We start from the raw sequence: 19,162 nt of genomic DNA, 5'->3' as shown, positions 1-19,162 counted from the left end.
TTTATATTGTTACATTTAGATATTAACCATATTTAGGCCATTAGACATACAGTACTGTGTAATCATATGGATCCTAAATGAAATATCTGCTGTACAATTCACAATTGGTCGTCATACAGCTACAAAACATGTCCTACATAGCATTTTATGAAGACAAACACAATTTAACCCTTTTCTAAAATTCCAAGGGTCATTTAAAAGAAAGAGACAATATTGTTGTTCACAAAAAAAAAATATTTATTAACACCATGACTTGGTTATTTCTTAACAGCATGACTCCTGTAGATGACTCTCCTATGGCTTGCCACTCTTCTTTAATTGTTTTTTTTATCCTGCTGTCAAAGTGCTCCCGCTCACTGATAAAAATAAATAAAAAAGCAAAAGTTGCATAGTGGTAGAAACAATGGTTATTTATAAATAATGGCAGGATGTCATGTTTCAACATTTTTTCCTTTATAGGTTCCTTACAGTACCTTGCGTCAATGACAGGTCCTCGCAGGAATTTCCCCTCAGCCTCCAAGATGGACACAAGTTTCACAACAGCAAGAGCACAGATGATGGACTACCAGAGAAAGAATTGAGATTTATCACAGCTCAAATAAGCCAAGCATCATTTTGCATGTTTAGTTTTTTTTTTACAACAAAATCAAAAGTGCCTTTTCTATATTAAAAGGTGCTAAAGAGGATGTTTTGTTTTATACATTTTTGCAATATTACTTAAAACTGTCTTTACTAACTGATAAAGGGCTATTTATTAGGTGCACAGAAAGGAATAATATTAATATACATCATCTTAAAAACATCAGCCAATCGTTTACACGAACATCGCATAAACGATTGGCCCTCTGGCTTGTCAATCACTGCATGACGTTCCTTGTGAGAGACATCAACGGCGCAGCAATGTTTTTTGTCAGGAGACAGGAATAATAACTGCAGATTATGAGTTACCTGCGGTGAGTCCGACATAATGAATCCACTAACACGACACAGCGAATGCCGGTGGTAAACACTCGTGTTCCAATACGAGTGTTTACGCGTTTTGGGAGGCGTTCCCTCGAAATGAGCTGTGAAGGAGGGGGGTTGTTCTAATGCATGCACTCATTTCAAAAACTCACTAACAGTCTTTGGTCTCTCAGTCGACAAAAAGATCCACTGTAGCACCTTTAAGCACAAAACTATTATTTTTAGAGCAATGGTCTAACATTATGGATAAACTATTTGACATTAAAAACAATGTGAATATGACACCATGCAGAGCACAACTAACACACAAGACCTACCTCTGGAAAAAAGGACATCCATAATGAATCTGATCTGGTCACTGTGGGTGTGTGTGGGTGTGCTGTCCAGAATTGAAGTCAGGTGAGTGTAGATAACATCAATTTGCTCCTGATCTTCAATGAACAACGGCACAGGCACTTTCTTGATGGAACACTTGGAAAAAGTGTCAAGCCACTTTGCTTTTTTTTTTGTCCATAGATGATGGACTGTGCAGAGAAAATTGAAAATTACATTAAAAACATTTGTAGGAACAATATACACAATGGTAGTGTAATTGTGACACACAACCTAGACCACACCGGTGGATTGTATAATCTGAAAGAAAAAAGAAAAACAAAACAAAAATCACTCCTTTTCTTGCATTCCTACTTCATGTGATCAGCTTAATGTTTCAGAGAAAGACACAGCACAATTTATTTGTTAAACTTTTATGCAACGTGCCCTGACAATGTTGTCATTGCTTTATTTGAGTAAACTAAAACATCAATCATGCATCCATTTAACATTAACATTCATTACAACATTTTTAGAAAAAAAAAAAAAATCAATCATAAATGATGCTACCTTCATGGACGACTGCCCCAGAAAAGTGAAGTTGAAGATGAGTTTGTACTTTATTTTTCTTTGAGGGCTTGAAAAAAATCAGAAGTAGAGAAAGGACAGTGAAATAGGGAACAGCAGGAGGTGCATCTGTTAAGCGCAGGTAAGTTGCAACTTGCAACCTCTCTGTATAGATATTTCTTCCCCTGAAGAGAGAAAGAGATGGGTGTTTTTAGTTTATACAAGTTTAGAAAGAGAGATTTTAATTTTCTTAAATAGCTAAAGCAAACACACACCTTTATGAGATACAATATATGATAAAACACACATTAAGTGCACATACATTTGTCCAGATCAGTAAGCTATTTTAAGAAAACTGTAAATTAAGATATACATTAGAGAATTAGATCATCTCATTTATAAGAAACAACTCGAACCAAAATCTACATTCAAACCATAAGGGACCAAAGTTTTTAATGTGGGTTTTATCATGCATGACCTATGTTTGTATTATTTGACAAAATACTTGAGTGAGTGTGCAGTTCAACTCTTTTTACTTAGAGACTTAGAGATTTGCATACATACATACAGTACATACATGCCTATTATAAATGTGTATTTTGTGTGTTCACATCATAGACTGTCAAAAAAAAAAAAAAAAAATCACAAATTTGTGATTATCCACTCTAATGTTGCTCCAGAAACCATGTGGAGTATGTTTAAATGCAAGGAGTAAACAGGGTCTTACCAGAAGAAGCCATGTCACGGAAGCTAAAGACAGACAACAAGATAAAAATAAAAATGTAATTAATTTTAAAAGTGAGTGAGACAGAGCGGGTAAAGAGAAGACTAGGGGCAGCTTAACCTACACGTGGTTAGCTAAGTTTGAGTCAGACAGAACATCTGACTCAATCAAGTACTTTTGCCTCTCGAAATAAATTATTGACCCATCTTTTGAATTGATATCGCATCAATCGTTTATAAATAATAAATGTTGCATCATTACAATACAATCAACAACAATAACTTAAGCAGATTATTTAACATACCTCAATTCGTATCGCTTCAAGAAGGTCTGCTGCTATCATACATATAGATATGGTCTGCTGTTCTGATATATGACTAGGTTCATATCATAAGTTCATATACTGATATACAGCCTCCCCCTACTGGACGCATGAGGAACAACAGGGGCGTAAAACTGCTTGGGTCGTATATCTACCGGCTCCAGGTCTGCAGCCTCCCCCTACTCGTAGTATGATGAGTGTGTGTGTGTGTGTGTGTGTGTGTGTGGTTCAGGGGCCTATACCATGAAGCAGGTTTAGGTGGCAGTGTTCCCCAACACCAGTGTTCCTTGTGCAGTTCTCATGCTGTTTCCAAGCAGACAAATAATAATAATAATAATAATTTACGTTGATCTGCTTACGCTCCAGTGTTTGACATGTTTAGGGTGATCTTCAAGCTTACTTTTTCTATTGATTGTACGTTTTTGTACAATTCACATTGTATGCATTCATACGAAATCGCCACCTTATAAAATAGTTATTTCCCCTTGAGATCGTTTGGCAAGTCAGATCATTGTTTTCAAGGTTATGCTTTCTATAATGAAAAATTATGTTGTTCTGGAATTAAAATTTTTTTGAAGGCTGTATTTGCTAGTCTCATATAAAACACATCTCTTTTCTCTCTCCTTCATCCTTCTTTGGACCACTGTAAGGTGCTCAAAGGCATGTGACTCCATCTTCAGCTCTAAACATATAAACAGTTTAATCAACAATCTCCCAAAATAGTTTTATGTTTTTTTTTTCTTTTTTATCTTCTGCAAATAATGAAAATAAAACCAGGCCTCATTTATGCAGTTAAATTAAAATTCAACAAGGAGAAAGTACAATCACTTCTAATAGAGCCATAAAGTCAAGGAAGCCTAATGTGATGCCTGATGTTATGCTTTACAGATGGATAAAATGCAGATTTTTGCTGGCTGGGTATAATGTATATAATAGGTGATGAATTATTGCTTGAGCAGTTACACTTTGTTGTTGTTGTTTTTATTGATTATAATTATTCTCAAAATGTGGTGTTGATTGTTGAAACTAAACACCAGTGAATAACAGAAAAGGATGATGAATGATTATGTTATTTAAATTGAAATGGGAACGCGGGGGCACCACGATGCGACCGCAAAGGGCACTTTCAGTTTCGCAATCAAAAGGGCAGAGACTCAAGCCCCCCCGCGCACACCACTGCAGATGCACATAAAGTTTCTGATCTGACTGAGACTTCATCAGTGTGTGCACTGAAAACTGCAAACTTGTCCCTCAAATGTGATTGGCAAAGCTGCTGATCCAGAAACATGTTGCACTTGGTGATATTAGGTTCTGCTGCACTTGTGCAGCTATCGTCCTGAGGACCAGTTGGAGTTAAATAATTAAATAATAATAATAATAATAATAATAATAATAATAATAATAAAAAGCTAAACAAAGAGTAAGCCAAAAATAAAAATATATATATTTTTTTTAACAAATCAGTCTTTAATTCATAATTTCATGAATTTGTGACTGAATTCTCTGAAAAATTTCCATGAACAAAACTTAACTTCTGTACAAAAATGTATTCTCAATACAGAAAAAAAAATTGTAGGAATAACTGAAACCACACGTACGAGAATATCATGCTCAAAAGCTCAAACATGCTGCATTTAGTACGATTGTTTTAAACACACAAAACTCTTGCATCATTAACCCACCAAATCATTTGACAAATAATCACACAGTAACAGGCTAATACAGCATTACATTTCACGTTCCTTGCAGCAGATTCATTATGATGACATAAAATAGTGTGATCAAATGTACAGATTATACAAAAACTCATTTATTATCTCACCCGTGAACATGATTCATGAATTCCATACTTCTCTGAGTGGTGAAAATGACATTGTTTCACTCTCCTCCACAGCATTATCAAGCTTCGCCTTTGTTATTGTTTTGAAAATGCGACCTCTGGTGATGAAAAATTACAAAGTGTGTCTTTTTTAACAGAATGTTAATTTTGGGGTGAACTGACCCTTGAAGGGAAAATGGAATCTGTCTCTGGGAAGGGGAGATGTTGGTGGAAAATGAAATGTTACTAGTTAAGGTCTATTGTTGATTTCAGGCAATGGGAAAGTTTCTGTTTCCTGATAGGACCGTGGATTTCTGCATTAAGGTCATAAAGGTGTCTCTTGACCATTTGGTCTTACAGGGTTTTTAGGTTTGTATACCTCCCCCAGACAGCATGCCAAATACGCATAAATTACATGACCACCTTTACTAGAATTTATGAAACTCTATTGTATTTATTGTGGTAAATTTTGACTAACTTGTAGAATTTATAATACATAATCTGTTAAGGGAATATATTTTTCACTATAGATTCGTATCACAGCTGTGGCATGTTAGAAGCTATAGTTTCTAAATGTGTAGGTTGCCATTTTTCATAACAAATGCTTTAGATAAGAAAAAAGTTAACACTCTAAGCATGGTAATGACACGCCATCAATGGTCTTACTTGTAATTATATCCTTATTGTAATTCGCACATACATAAAATCAAATAAAGTAATTATATAATTATGTCACACATCTACAGAAGATCTTATTGAGAATTAACAGAAGCTTAGATGTTGAAGTAGAAGTGCTGGCATAGAGCAGAATATTGAGCCTTCGCTCACATGATCTGATATATATGGTCACCAGTAAGCGGTAGAGCGTGATTTAGAATCTCAAACTAGCGCATTTCATTTGAAATGTGAATATCACCATTAACTTGCAGAGTCACTTCGTCGCCAGGGACCTGCTTGCGTGTGCTGCGGGCGTCCCCGCTGCCCAGGTCCAGTGCGCCTGCACTGCCTGCACCATCTGTACTTACACCGCTGCTCAAAGCAGATTGTTAAATCTGACACAGAGACAATGAGGATTTAAACACCCTGAATCCAGCATAGAGGGGTTCTTCAGTGAATGTGGTGTTGAATGTGTGTATGTGTGTGAGTGTGTGTGTGTCAGAGACACTGTAGTACGACAGAGAGCCGGCTGAGACGTCCACATACACTCCTACTCTATTAGATTGTGGTGAAGGGGCTGGTATGTCAGTTTTCTTATTATTGTGCCAGGCAGAATATCTGTTTTCAGTGCAGTACAGACTCCAGGATTTGTCATTGTATCCAAACCAAGAGTCACTGCCTCCTTTCCTGTTGATTCCTTTATATGTCACTGCTATATAAGCCCATCCACTCCATTTAACCTCCCAGTAACAGCGTCCAGTCAGTCTCTCTCGACACAGAACCTGCTCATGGTGCTCAAATCTCTCTGGATGACCAGGATAAGACTGATGCTCTTTGATGTGCAATGCCCTTCTGTTTGCATCTGACAGGATGAGTTGAGTGTGTGCTGTGTTTGGATCCAGTGTGAGATCACAGGCATCTGAACACAAGAAGAGAGAGGAGAAATGTATCATGGGCAGTTTTAAAACCGTGAGAGAGAGAGAGAGAGAGAGGGGGGGAAAAAACAACAGCTGATAAAGAGCTTCAGTCCTGATGTTTCACGAACATCTACTGGTGCTCTGAATCACAACATCAGAATCAGATTACTGCACAAATCAAACAGAATTACATCACTCATTGGCAAACCCAAACACAACAACAGAGTAAAATTCAATGCTATTCAACCCTAAAAAGAGAGTACAGTATGGCAGAGTATCTGTACACAGTGTCAGATAAGAAACTCAGAAGCACGTTGACCAGATAGAGACTCAGCAGACACAAGCTGATAACATGACGGTCATAACATAAAGACGGGCAGACACAGAAAAACATGGCTGCCCCCGGAGCAGAGATTGTGTTCACACTGTGATCTGAATCAGATGGAAACAGAAATACACTTCCTAATAGAATGCTCCAAATACAGATCCATCCAACATTTAAAACTCAAACTCATCAGCTCAATCTGCCCTGATCTGATGTTTCCAGCACATGTAGATTATATTAAACCATATTACTCTTTTATATTACTTAGATGTACATTTTGCTTCTGTAAATAAGTCTAATCCCTCATCTTTTTTTTCTCTCTTTTCTAGTTTATATACTTACATACATTAGTAATTCATTTTGCACTACATGCTTAATATGTTTATATATTATTATTACTATTATTCTTTTTTTTTTGTTAATACATATATGCACTATTTGTAAGTAGCCCAGCTGCAATTGCTTTGGCAATACTAATGTATAGTTTTTGTCATGCCAATAAAGCACACTTGAATTAAATTAAATTGAATTGAACTCTGAGAGAGAGAGAGAGAGAGAGAGAGAGAGAGAGAGACCTACATTTTCTCAGTCCTGGTGTGATTCGAGAAGGGTCTGCATGATCCAAACTAAAAAGAGACAAATACAAACCACAAATGAATAATGTTTGATTATTAAAAGTGTGCTAGAAGCAGCTAAAATATCAATAAGCATTTTAAAATCAATGAATACAGATTTCTCAACAAGCATTCAAGTTAGCATTCAAATAGCAAATTCAGGATTCTGGTAAGAAACAGTGTCATACTATACAACTTATCTACAGAGCTCCAAAGGCAGACCAGCTCAAAAAACCAACAGCACTCATAACACAGTGAGGATTAATTGAAGATCAAGTGACTCAATACAACTATTTCATGAAGAGAAAAAACAAAACAAAAAAAAACATAAGAACTGTGGCAACATTTCAAGATGCTGGATCAACCGTTAAAAATGACTTTAAAAACCACAGGAGAAATGGTGCCGTTTTAAAATCAAAAAGTGGTCACTAAACATTGATTTGAATTATTTTATGTTATTTAATGAATAAATACTGAAAATGTCAAAATACGGGTAAAATAATGTTCCAAAATGTAAGCTTGTCATTCATGATAATGGTCCGGACTTTGATTTTACTATTACATCTTTAAATAAACATATAAAATACCAAGTTAAAAACTATATTTGTTTTCTTGGCATTTTCAAATAAATATTGGCTGTGTTATATTAAAATGACTATGTCTTGTTTGTTTGTTTTTTTTTTTTTTGTTAAGTTATGAAATAACCAGGGGACTTTTGTCCTGAAAATGCAGTTTGTTAGAGGTAATTCTGTGTAACAGGATCAAGAAGCCATTCTGAAATCACTGTAGTGATGTCGTTGTATGGGAAATGCACCCCAGGTGTGCCAAAACGCTTATTTATAAACGTCAATATTTCATGCAAAATAATCATACAATTCCCCTCCTTCCTAAAACTGTGGCTGTAGGCCCATTCATCTGCAATATTTTTAAGATTTTTTTTTTCCTATTGAAATCACTGATCTATATAAATATAATTTATATAGATTAGTGATTAAAATAGACTGTTATATGACTATGTGCATAATTTGCAAATGACTGGGACCACTTTCTGAAACATCCTGAGTCACGGATATACCCAGTATGTATGTGTGTGTGTGTGTGTGTGTGTGTGTGTGTGTGTGTGTGTGTGTGTGTTTTACTCAATCAAACAAATGGTGCTCGAGAGCAAAAACTATTGTAATTAAAAAATAAAATATTGCAAATAAAAAGTCTTCTTAGAACTGTTTGAATTACAAAAATAAATGAATTTTTTTTCTTTGCAGTGTGAGTAAATCTTTGTTTTTCTTAGTTCATCATGCAAATTTGCTCTCCGTTCTCCTGACATTGTTTGGTTGCGTGTTGAAAAGTTTTGAATTAAAGTAGAGCTTTATTCCACTGGGCGACATAATATCTAGGCACAAGAAGTTTGGTCACTTTTCAACTCGCAAGCAAAGGTTTTAGACGCGCAAACAATGAGAGCAGAATGGAGAGCAAATTTGTGCATGCGTGATGAAAACCACACCAAGAAAATGTTGTGTAGCATAGACAGCTACACAACTGAAACTTTGAAATTCAATCTGTTGATCATAGAAAGTGATCGTTTTTCTTCAGAAAAATGTGGACTAAACCACTCATTTCATATGGATTAGTCTTATAATGTCTTTATGAACTTATTGAAGTTTAAAAGTTTCAGTCATGTAGCTTTCAATGGAGGGACAGAAAGCTCTCAGATTTCAACAAAAAGATCTTCATTTGTGTTCCGAAGATGAACGAAAGTCATATGGGTTTGGAACAACATGAGGGTGAGTAGTTAATGACATAATTTTCATTTTTGGGTGAATTACCCTTTAAGATGCAGATCAATGCACTGGGTTCTAAATGATCAAGCTGATTACCTGTCTCCTCATTATTTGTGCTCTGACCAGTAATCAGGGGGTTTTACTTGTCCATTACCTAATCAGAACCTAACAGTCCATGATCCAGCATTCCTACTGGCTCCATGTATTCCAGCAATTCACAAAATGTGACACAAAAGACCCAACTACATTTATGTATGAAGGGTGTATTGACAACTTAAAGCTGGTGTAGAAACCATTTAGTCCGTCAGTCAGCACTAAGGCTAAAAACTTTCTGGTCATATTAAATCAGACAAATTAAATATCAAAATCAATTTCAGTCTGTGGTCATGTTTCTAATGTCCTGTTTTTACCTTGAGCATAAACTCGAACATACAAAAATCAAAACAAAAAACAAAAAAACGCGTTAAAAGATTCATTCATAAACTGGATATCGTTATGACTGATAAGCAAACCTTTTCTTGCTGTTATTTTTTGCACTTTGCAGTGGCAAATTTACAACAGAGTCTGGAGAAATGTATCAGAGTAAAAGTATAAATTTTCTCTTTAAAATATAGAGAAGTAAAAGTTAACAAAACATTTGTATTCGAGTAAAGTAGATATTGAAAAAGCAATTTTTGAAAAATATTCTTAATATTTTGAAAACAGTTTCAAAATATTTGTACTTCATTACTGTACACCTCTGATTAGCAGTGTTAGTGATCTTGAGTAAAACCATGCTACTGCCCCACATACTTGAGTATATGCAGTGAGCAGTTTGGATGCTTCAATTTGTCATTGAGCAGCTGGACTCCTGATCGTCCTGGGTGATTGTAGCTCAGATCCAGCTCTCTTAGGTGTGAGGGGTTTGAACTCAGAGCTGAAGACACATAACCACAGCCTTCCTCTGTCACCATACAGCCTGATAACCTAAAGATGGATAAAACAAATAAGCAAAAACAGATTTTCGTCATGTTAGATGCATTGAGTGATCTCACAGTCTTACCTCAGTATCTCCAGCTGACAGTTTAGATTCTTCAGTCCATCAGAGAGCAGCTTCACTCCTGAATCCTGCAGGTCATTGTTACTCAGGTCCAGCTCTCTCAGGACAGAGTTTGAGGATTGTAGAGCTGATGACACAATTTCACAATGTCGATCACTGAGATTACAGTCAGCAAGACTGAAAGAGAGTAAAACATATGAGAATTAAATTCTTAACTTCATTCTTCAATATGTATTTCAATAATATCACTGTCTTTTACTATAATGAAAATCTAATAAAAAAAAGAATACTTAAGATGTATCAGTTAGTACACCAACAGGAACTGTAATTCCCTTCAGAAAATAATATTCACTGTACGACATGATTAAAAACTCACAGGGCTTTCCTGCAGTTGATCACGGCTGGTATCAGTCTTCTTCTACCCTCATCTGATGTGTTGTATTTCTTGAGGTCCAGCTCATCCAGCACCTCCTCTGACATCTGAAGCATGTAGGTGATTGCTGAGCAGTGAGCAGGAGAGAGTTTCTTCTCTGAGCGTTTGTCTGATTTCACAAACTCCTGAATCTCTCTGGACAGAGTCTGATCTTTCACTTCCAGCAGACAGAGGAAAAGATTGATGGATCTTTCAGTGGAGACTCCATGTCCATCTTTGATCTTTTCTTTAATGTACTGTGTGGTTCTCCTGATGCTCTCTGAGCTGTTCTCTGTGTGTGTCAGTAGATCCTGTAAGAGTCTCTGATTGGACTCCAGTGAGATGCCCATCAGGAACCGCAGGAACAGATCCAGGTGTCCATTCTCACTCTCAAGAGCTTTATCTACTGCTCCTTTAAGCAGATTTTGTACAGAAGCAAAATTTTTCAGTTCCTCCATAGTTGTATTTACATGAAAGTGAAACACATAGAGAGCAGCAAGAAACTCCTGAATGCTCAGATGAATGAAGCTGTAGATTTTCCTCTGATGAATCACAGATTCCTCTTTAAAGATCTCAGTGCAAATCCCAGAATACACTGAGGCATCAGTGATGTCTATGCCGCTCTCTCTCAGGTCCTCCTCATAGAACATCACATTGCCCTTCATCAGCTGTTTGAAAGCCACTTCAGCAAGTTTCACAATCACTTCTCTGTTGGACTGCAGGAGTTTCTCTGGATCTCTCTCTTCATACTTCTGATTCCTCATGTTGATCTGAATCAGCAGGAAGTGGATGTACATTTCAGTCAGAGTTTGAGGGATTTCTGCACTCAGATCTTCTTTCAGGAGCTTCTGAAGCACAGTGGATGAGATCCAGCAGAAGACGGGTATGTGGCACATGATGCGGAGGCTTCTTGCTCTTCTGATGTGTGAGATGATTCTGCTGGCTTGATGCTTATCACTGATTCTCTTCCTGAAATATTCCTCCTTCTGAGGCTCATTGAACCCCTGAATTTCTGTCAGACGGTTGATGTATTCAGATGGGATCTGATTGGCTGCTGCTGGTCTGGAGGTGATCCAGATGAGAGCAGAGGGAAGTAGCTCTCCTTTCATGAGGTTTGACATCAACACACCCACTGATGAAGTCTCAGTCACATCAGAAACTTTCGGAGCTTCTGAAAACATCGGTTTGATTCTGCTTTCATCCAGACCATCCAAGATGAACACAACTTTACATTCCTCATAAATCTTTAAATCCAGATCTTGAAGTTCAGGATGAAAGTCCAGCAGAAGTCTGTGAAGACTGTACTGTTGATCTTGGATCAAGTTCATCTCTCGAAATGGAAGCACAAACATGAAATCTACATCCTGATTGGCTTTTCCCTCAGCCCAGTCTAAAATGAACTTCTGCACAGAGACGCTTTTTCCAATTCCAGCGATGCCTTTAGTAAGAACAGTCTTGATTTGGTCTTTCTCCTCACATCCTAGTTCAGGTGATGCTTTAAAGATGTCATTGCAGTCAATAGGAGTGTCTTGTGAGTGTGGTGTTCTGGCTGTTTTCTCCATCTGTAAAATCTCATGTTCTTCATTCACTCCTTTTCTCTCTCCCTCTATGATGTAGAGCTGTGTGTAGATCCTGTTCAGGAGGGTTTCATTCTCTTGGAGTTTGTTTCCCTCAAATAATCTCTCATACTTGTTCTTCATGCTGGTTTTGTGCTGGTCTTTGACTCTCTGCAGGTCTCCAGTTTCCAGTGTGTGTGTCTGCAGGACTGCCTCAGTTTTGTTTTGCCTGATGTGAGTCTGATAGTGGGGTGTAGAGGATGGCACAGATCTCAGCTCATGTGTCTCCCTCCTGCTGAAAATGAAAAGATGACAACGACAGTGATACAAGGACATCTGACGACCATCAGAAATATACTGGTTATTAGAAATAAGTTTGGCACCCTTCTTCAAGTTCAAGTGCCATTTCATTTACTTTATTAAATAATTATTAATCTGAGATGCACTACAGTAAACTAGCAAGTAAATGTTTATACTAACAGAGGATCAGAAGACACTGGTTCATTACTGAATCTAACGGGTTGTTCCATGGATCTGTGAGACACAGCGCTGGGTTCTGGAGACTCTGATATCTGTCTCTTCCTCCTGCTGATTCTGACAAAAGACAAAACAGCATTTTAGACAGTACTTAAACTGATTAGTTCAAAAATGATTCATTCTGTCATTCCAAACATATATGACTGGCATTCATCTTTGAAACACAAATCAAGATAGTTTTAATGAAACCTGAGTATTTTGTGTAGATTATATTCACCAACAATACTTTCTTTCAACAGATCAAATATTCAGAATTTTGAATTTTAAAATACATTATGGTAAAAAATGCACCGATACCATTTTTTAAGGACCGAGTACGAGTACCAATACTTTTTTCTAGTACTCGCCGATACCGATGCCTATACATTTATTAATTTCTTTTTCTCTCTCTTTCTCTCTCTCTTTTTGGTGATGCTGCAGTTTTCCAAGCACAACACAGTGAGATTAATGAATGTAGAACAGCTTCTTTATTATTACTCTAATAAAAAAAAGTTATTATTATGTCCAATAACCTTCAAAGGGCATAATTACCAATAGCCTATATATAATTGTTATTATATAAAAAGAAATTTACCAACAAATTACAAACAACACAACAAATACTATAGAGATACAAATGAAATAATCTTGTTTTTTCAGAAACAGTATGTTTATTTACCATGTATTCATTTATTTAACATCTTTTGTTGTTTTATTAACATTAATGACAAATATAGTCTACGGTTCCTTTAAGACCGAATCCATGAATACTGACACATATCCTGTTTTCACTCAAATGTTTGCATCCACTTAAGCTATAATCGACTGTATTTACGTGAGATAATCCACACGATGGACATTTTGACAACTTTGTGTGCATTTGACCATTCAGGCACGAGGAGAACTGTTCGCACGATGTCTGAGAGAACTGGGATCGCGCGCAAGAAAGAGAGAGTGCGTGCGAGAGAGAGAGGCTTCTGGTCTGTGTATTTCTCAAAAACACAAGAAATAAGTATTTCCATACCTCTGATGCTGACATTGTTTTTGCTGCTGTCAGTGTCTCTGTGCACTGAAAATTCTGTCAGTTATGTCACGTGAGGCATTGGTCTTTGATATTGGGGACTTTTACGAGTACAAGTACATGAGCTTGGTATCGGCCCGATACCCATACTAGTATCAGTATCGGTGCATCCCTAATAAAAAAGATATTTAGACACACAGACATCAAGAATGAGCATATGAATCTCAACTATGGCGACATGCTCCGTGCCGTAATGCACGCTGGGAGCCAACAAAGTACAAAACTCATGACTCCCAGCATGCATTGCGGCATGAATCATGTCACCATTGTTGAGATTTATATGCTGATTCTTGATGTGTGTGTGCATGTGTGTGTGCCTAAATATATTTTTTCCCCATGATCTATTTTAAAATTCAAAATTCAGAATGTCTGATTTGTTGAAAGAAAGTATTGATGGTGAATATAATCTATTAATAACAAATAACCACTTTTGGTTAGGGAAACATTTAGTAAATTATTCTACGTTATGATGATGAAAACTATATCACCTGATGATCTTTGTTTCTGGCTTTCTTTGCAACACATTTTGTGTTTTGGTAAACAGTAAACAAAGACCACAAACTTGTCAAACTGCCCAACTAAACATTTGACATTTTCTATAAATCTTCAATAAAACATCAACATCTAAACCTCTGTTAATTCTCAATAAGAGCTTCTGTAGACTTGTGACAGAAATAAAGTCAGTCTGGTTAGTAATAAGTGAAGCTGGTAATGCTGTTTGTGGAGTTGTTTAATCATCCTCTGCTGAGATCTTGAGAGATTGATTGTCTTCTTTTATCTTCAGTTGATTTCAGGCTGTGTAGCTTTAAGTCAGTAGTAGTTGCGTTTCATTTTCTGAGAGTGCAAGTATTATGTTGAATCAACATCACATTGTAACATTGATTCAGTGCCATTACCATTGATCTTTTGTCGAAATTTCAAATTTTCAACATTAATTGTGGGTGCAAACATGATATTGATTCAATGCAACTAACGTTGATACGTTAACGTCAATTTAACATTGTTTCAATTGTTGCTTGCTATCTAGGATTTCATTTAGTTTGTTAAAGGGATAGCTCACTCAAAATTGAAAATTATCCCATGATTTACTCACCCTCAAGCCATCCTAGGTGTGTATGACTATCTTCTTTCAGACGAACACAATCTGAGATATATTTAAAAATATCCTTAGTCCTCCAAGGTTTATAATGGTTGTGAATGGCTGCCCAAAATTTGAAGACAAAAAAACTGCATCCATCCATAAAAAAAAAAAAAATTAATCCATATGACTCCAGGGGGTTAATAAAGGCACAATGACATGAAGTACAACGCGTTATAGAGTAGGACAGAGCGTAGTACGTCATGGTCTAGTGTAGTAGGTCATGGCATTGTGTACTACGTCACGGAAGTTAATGCTTTTTGGATGTACGTCGAATGCTTATAGCTGTCGCGCCAGATGCTCATTATATTACTTTATAAAGTTTTAAATAAGGATATTTGCCTTACACAAATGCATCAATTCACTTCAGAAGTCCTTTATTAAAGGCCTTCTCAAGGCCTTGGAGTCATATGGATTAATTTTTTTATGGATGGATGCATTTTTTTTGTCTAAATATATCTCAAAATAAAATAAACATATTTAAATATATCTCAGATTGTGTTCGTCTGAAAGAAGATAGTCATTGAGGGTGAGTAAATCATGGGATAATTTTCATTTTTGAGTGAGCTATCCCTTTAAATCATGATTCATCTGAGATGAACAACAGTGAATTAGAAAGTAAATGTTTATACTAACAGAGGATCAGAAGACACTGGTTCATCACTGAATCTAACGGGTTGTTCCATGGATCTGTAAGACACAGCACTGGGTTCTGGAGACTCTGATCTCTGTCTCTTCCTCTTGCTGATTCTGACAAAAAAAACAAAACAGTATTATAGACAGTACTTAAACTGGTTAGTTCAAAAATGATTATTCTGTCATTCCAAACATATAGGACTTTCATTCATCTTTGAAAAACAAATCAAGATAGTTTTAATGAAACCTGAGTATTTTGTGTGTCTCCATTCAAATTCCACACCACCAAAACTTTGAAGATCTAAAAGGGTCTTCCTAAAGATTTGTTACAAATAGATTATATTCACCAACAATACTTTCTTTCAACAGATCAGATATTCACAATGGTTGTGAATGGCTGCCAACATTTTGCATGCAGTTTTTTTGTCTTCAAATTTTGGGCAGCCATTCACAACCATTATAAACCTTGGAGGACTAAGGATATTTTTAAATGTATATCAGATATTGTTCGTCTGAAAGAAGATAATAGAAGTCATATAAACCTAGGATGATTTGAGGGTGAGTAAATCATGGGAATATTTTCATTTTTAAGGTGAAATATCCCTTTAAATCATGATTCATCTGAGATGCACTACAGTGAATTAGAAAGTAAATGTTTATACTAACAGAGGATCAGAAGACACTGGTTCATCACTGAATCTAACGGGTTGTTCCATGGATCTGTGAGACACAGCGCTGGGTTCTGGAGACTCTGATTTCTGTCTCTTCCTCCTGCTGATTCTGACAAAAAAACAAAACAGCATTTTAGACAGTACTTAAACTGGTTTGTTCACCCAAAAATAAATAGTCTGTCATTCCAAACATGTAAGACTTTTATTCACCTTTGAAACCAAAAATAAGATATTTTTAACGAAACCTAAGTAATTGATATGCCCCCATTCGAAGTCCATGCCACCAAAACTTTAAAGATTCATTAAGGGTCTTCCTAAAGACAAAACTAAATCTGTTCATCATATAAAATTTATCTCTTCACAAGCCTTGGATTAAGCCTAATTTTATTGTTCATCAGCTGGACAAAAATCTTTTTCTGAAAGTGATTCCAGTGACATCTTTCCTCTGTGTTGTTATTGTTATATTTGTGGTGTGGACTTCACTATTCTCATCAAAGTAGAACATTTTTTATCAATACAGTTATCATCTGTATTGTGAACAGGCCTTTAATGTATAGTTTTAATAACAGGATTCAGTCAACAATGAGGAACAGTGAAAGTTAAGGTTCAGGGAAGTCATTCTGTGCCTCTCTGTGAATGTATCAAAGCAACACTCACCAACTGCAGAATATTGTAATGCAATGTAAAGTCACTGTGGATTAAAAACATGCCAAATGCAAAAATGGCTGATGTGTCACCTGGAATGAGACGTCTCGGTTTCATCACCGGATGCATTGCCGCTTGATCCAGCAGATGGAGAACTCATTTTAGAGGGCCTGTCCTTCTACTTTAATTTATCAAAGAGTGTTGAGAGATTGATTTCAGACCTTTTATGTGGAAATACAGATATAAAAAAAGGATACAGTAAATTTTATTCTGTTCAACATAATCGGTACAGCAAATAAGATGCTTTACCCTACTGTTTGTGTTTACTGCAGTACATTAAAATACTCTTAATCCACTGTAACTGCAAGGCTTTGCAATCTAATTACCTTCTATAATATAACTACAATATGTCATTGTTGTTCAATTAGGATATTACAGCTTAAAAGTTCAGTGCAATACAACTAGCTGGTTCAATACAGTTAAATTCAATACAGCACAACTGCACTGAAAACAGAACTAGATTGTAATTGCTAAGCAAATGAAACTGTTGTCTTAGTAACTGGCATTTTTCAAAGTGAACAGCAGAACTGCAGCTTTTCTATGTTTCTGGTCTGATTGTGTGATGATCTCATTTACACTCTATAATGTGACTTCTCCAATATTTGTCGGTAATCTTTACTTTCAAACATAAATTTCATAATTTTAAAACAGTTCCTAACGTTCAGATATAATTTTATTATGTTTATGTAGCTATTCATCACTCTTTATTCAGCGTTTAATATTTGTTACAGGAGCTAGAAACAATACAATATACACACTAAAATATATGTAGTTTGCAACAATTTACAGCCGTTTTAGTATTTTAGCACTATTATGGTAGCCTATAATGTGTACGATGTGAAGTGAAGAATTCAGCACTGCCAAACGAGGCTTTAGTTTGTACTGTGTCGAAAGTACCACTATTAGCCTAGTTATTTTTGTAAGGGCGAGTCACAAATGATGAATCAACTAGCAGTTGTCCCTCCTTCATTTTGGCTCCGTCCTTCATTGCAGACTCGCCTCACGTAAACAAAGGAGATATGCATGTGTAACCGCGTTGTGTTGAAAATGAGTGACCTCCTCTATCACCTCCTTACAGACCCTTTTTAATGTATTTTTAGAATCACTGGTTTAAACAATTGTAGAAAAGTACTGAATGCATATTAACAGGAAAATCTTGAAAAATAAAACAATTTTAACCTCGTTAAAATTGTTTCTGAAAATCTTCACCCTGGCAGGAGTTTGGTTTCCGGATACTGCGAATGGCAAACCCACATGAAAACTGCAGTGTTGGAAATACCCGTGTTCGTGTGGACAGTTAAACTGTCGAAACATAAGAAACACAAACCTAAATAGCAGCTCGCTTTATATGACTGATAGTTTACATGAAGAATAAATGAACTTACCACAAAACATGCAACCGTTTAAACAAAATGGCTTCCGTATGGCGTAGTATCTTATTTTCTTCTTTCACTTTCGTTTTAAATCCCATGTACATGTCTCTGCAGCACAGAGATATGAGTTTCCAGATCAGTGGGCGAGGCCATAAACAGAGGGGTGTTTTTGAGAGCGTTATCTCTCAAAAAATGCTGTTCTTTGTCTTGTTCCTAGTCCAAATATCTAAAAATTCTTAGATCAAGAAGCATTTTCTTGACAAGTAAAAATTATTTTCTTGTTTTTAGGAAAAATAAGTAAAAATTAAGTGAGTTTTTCCTTAAAACAAGCAAAATAATCTGCCAGTGGGGTTAGCAAAATAATATTATTTTAAACCAAAAATAAGATATATAATCTTGTTTTCAGTTTGGATTAAGATTATTTTGCATTTTTTGCAGTGTGATTTGTCCACGTCAGAGTGTAAAAAAAATAAATAAATAAAATCGCGCTCCCTCTAGTGGCGCAGAGCATCAAATTACCATAGCAGTTGTGCTGACTGAACACACACAGACAGTATGAATGAAAATAAAACAAAAGGAACAAAACACAAGGAAAAAAATCATGTGGTTTAATAAGTTAAATAATAGCTAAAGCATGACCTTGATTAAAAATCATTATTTTTATCAAGCCAACATTAAAATTTGGCCTAAGATATTTTTCCCCACATCCCTTTTCTTGATCAGCATGTGTTCTGATGTCCTCAATTACTGCACAGTATCATCATGACACATACAGAGAATCCATTTAATATCATCAGAGCTTTCAGAAATGGATCAGTTATCATCATTCAAAATGTGTTTTTCCCCCTCCCCATTTGTCTGGGGTAAAACATGGCAAAAAAAGAATTAAATTAGTTTGAGTTGACACACAGACTCACAGAGACCCCCGTCCAGCAGCAGAGACTCCAACAACACATCCATTCAGGACATGAGAGAGGAACCAATGAAGATGAAGAAAGAAAACAGACTGAGAAATCAGAAAGACATGAAATGGAGGA

At 36.1% G+C, this 19,162-nt stretch overlaps 1 protein-coding gene across 14 annotated transcripts in view; it reads right to left on the bottom strand.

Moving 5' to 3' along the window:
• LOC125271564 (NACHT, LRR and PYD domains-containing protein 3-like) overlaps window positions 1-18,283 on the bottom strand; it is a 130,099-nt gene extending 111,816 nt beyond the window's left edge. For 3 of the 14 annotated variants that reach the window (XM_048195620.1, XM_048195624.1, XM_048195625.1), the window contains exons 1-6: window positions 18,138-18,283; window positions 17,932-18,054; window positions 16,785-16,913; window positions 16,043-16,156; window positions 15,377-15,490; window positions 12,486-12,599 (exon numbers count right to left, since the gene is read on the bottom strand). In XM_048195620.1, the coding sequence (XP_048051577.1) occupies window positions 12,486-12,599; window positions 15,377-15,490; window positions 16,043-16,156; window positions 16,785-16,852 (410 nt within the window). In that variant the 5' untranslated portion in view covers window positions 16,853-16,913; window positions 17,932-18,054; window positions 18,138-18,283. Of the gene's footprint in view, window positions 1-4,334; window positions 6,284-7,185; window positions 7,233-9,790; window positions 9,965-10,040; window positions 10,215-10,413; window positions 12,301-12,485; window positions 12,600-15,376; window positions 15,491-16,042; window positions 16,157-16,784; window positions 16,914-17,931; window positions 18,055-18,137 lie in introns of those variants that run through there. The other 11 variants (XM_048195626.1, XM_048195630.1, XM_048195631.1 and 8 more) reach the window with 8 other exon arrangements.
• Window positions 18,284-19,162: the final 879 nt, after the last annotated feature.

Source organism: Megalobrama amblycephala, linkage group LG7 (genome assembly GCF_018812025.1).
Source record: "Megalobrama amblycephala isolate DHTTF-2021 linkage group LG7, ASM1881202v1, whole genome shotgun sequence".
NCBI classification, from domain to species: domain Eukaryota; kingdom Metazoa; phylum Chordata; class Actinopteri; order Cypriniformes; family Xenocyprididae; genus Megalobrama; species Megalobrama amblycephala.
This window is presented reverse-complemented; position numbering and strand designations above follow the sequence as displayed.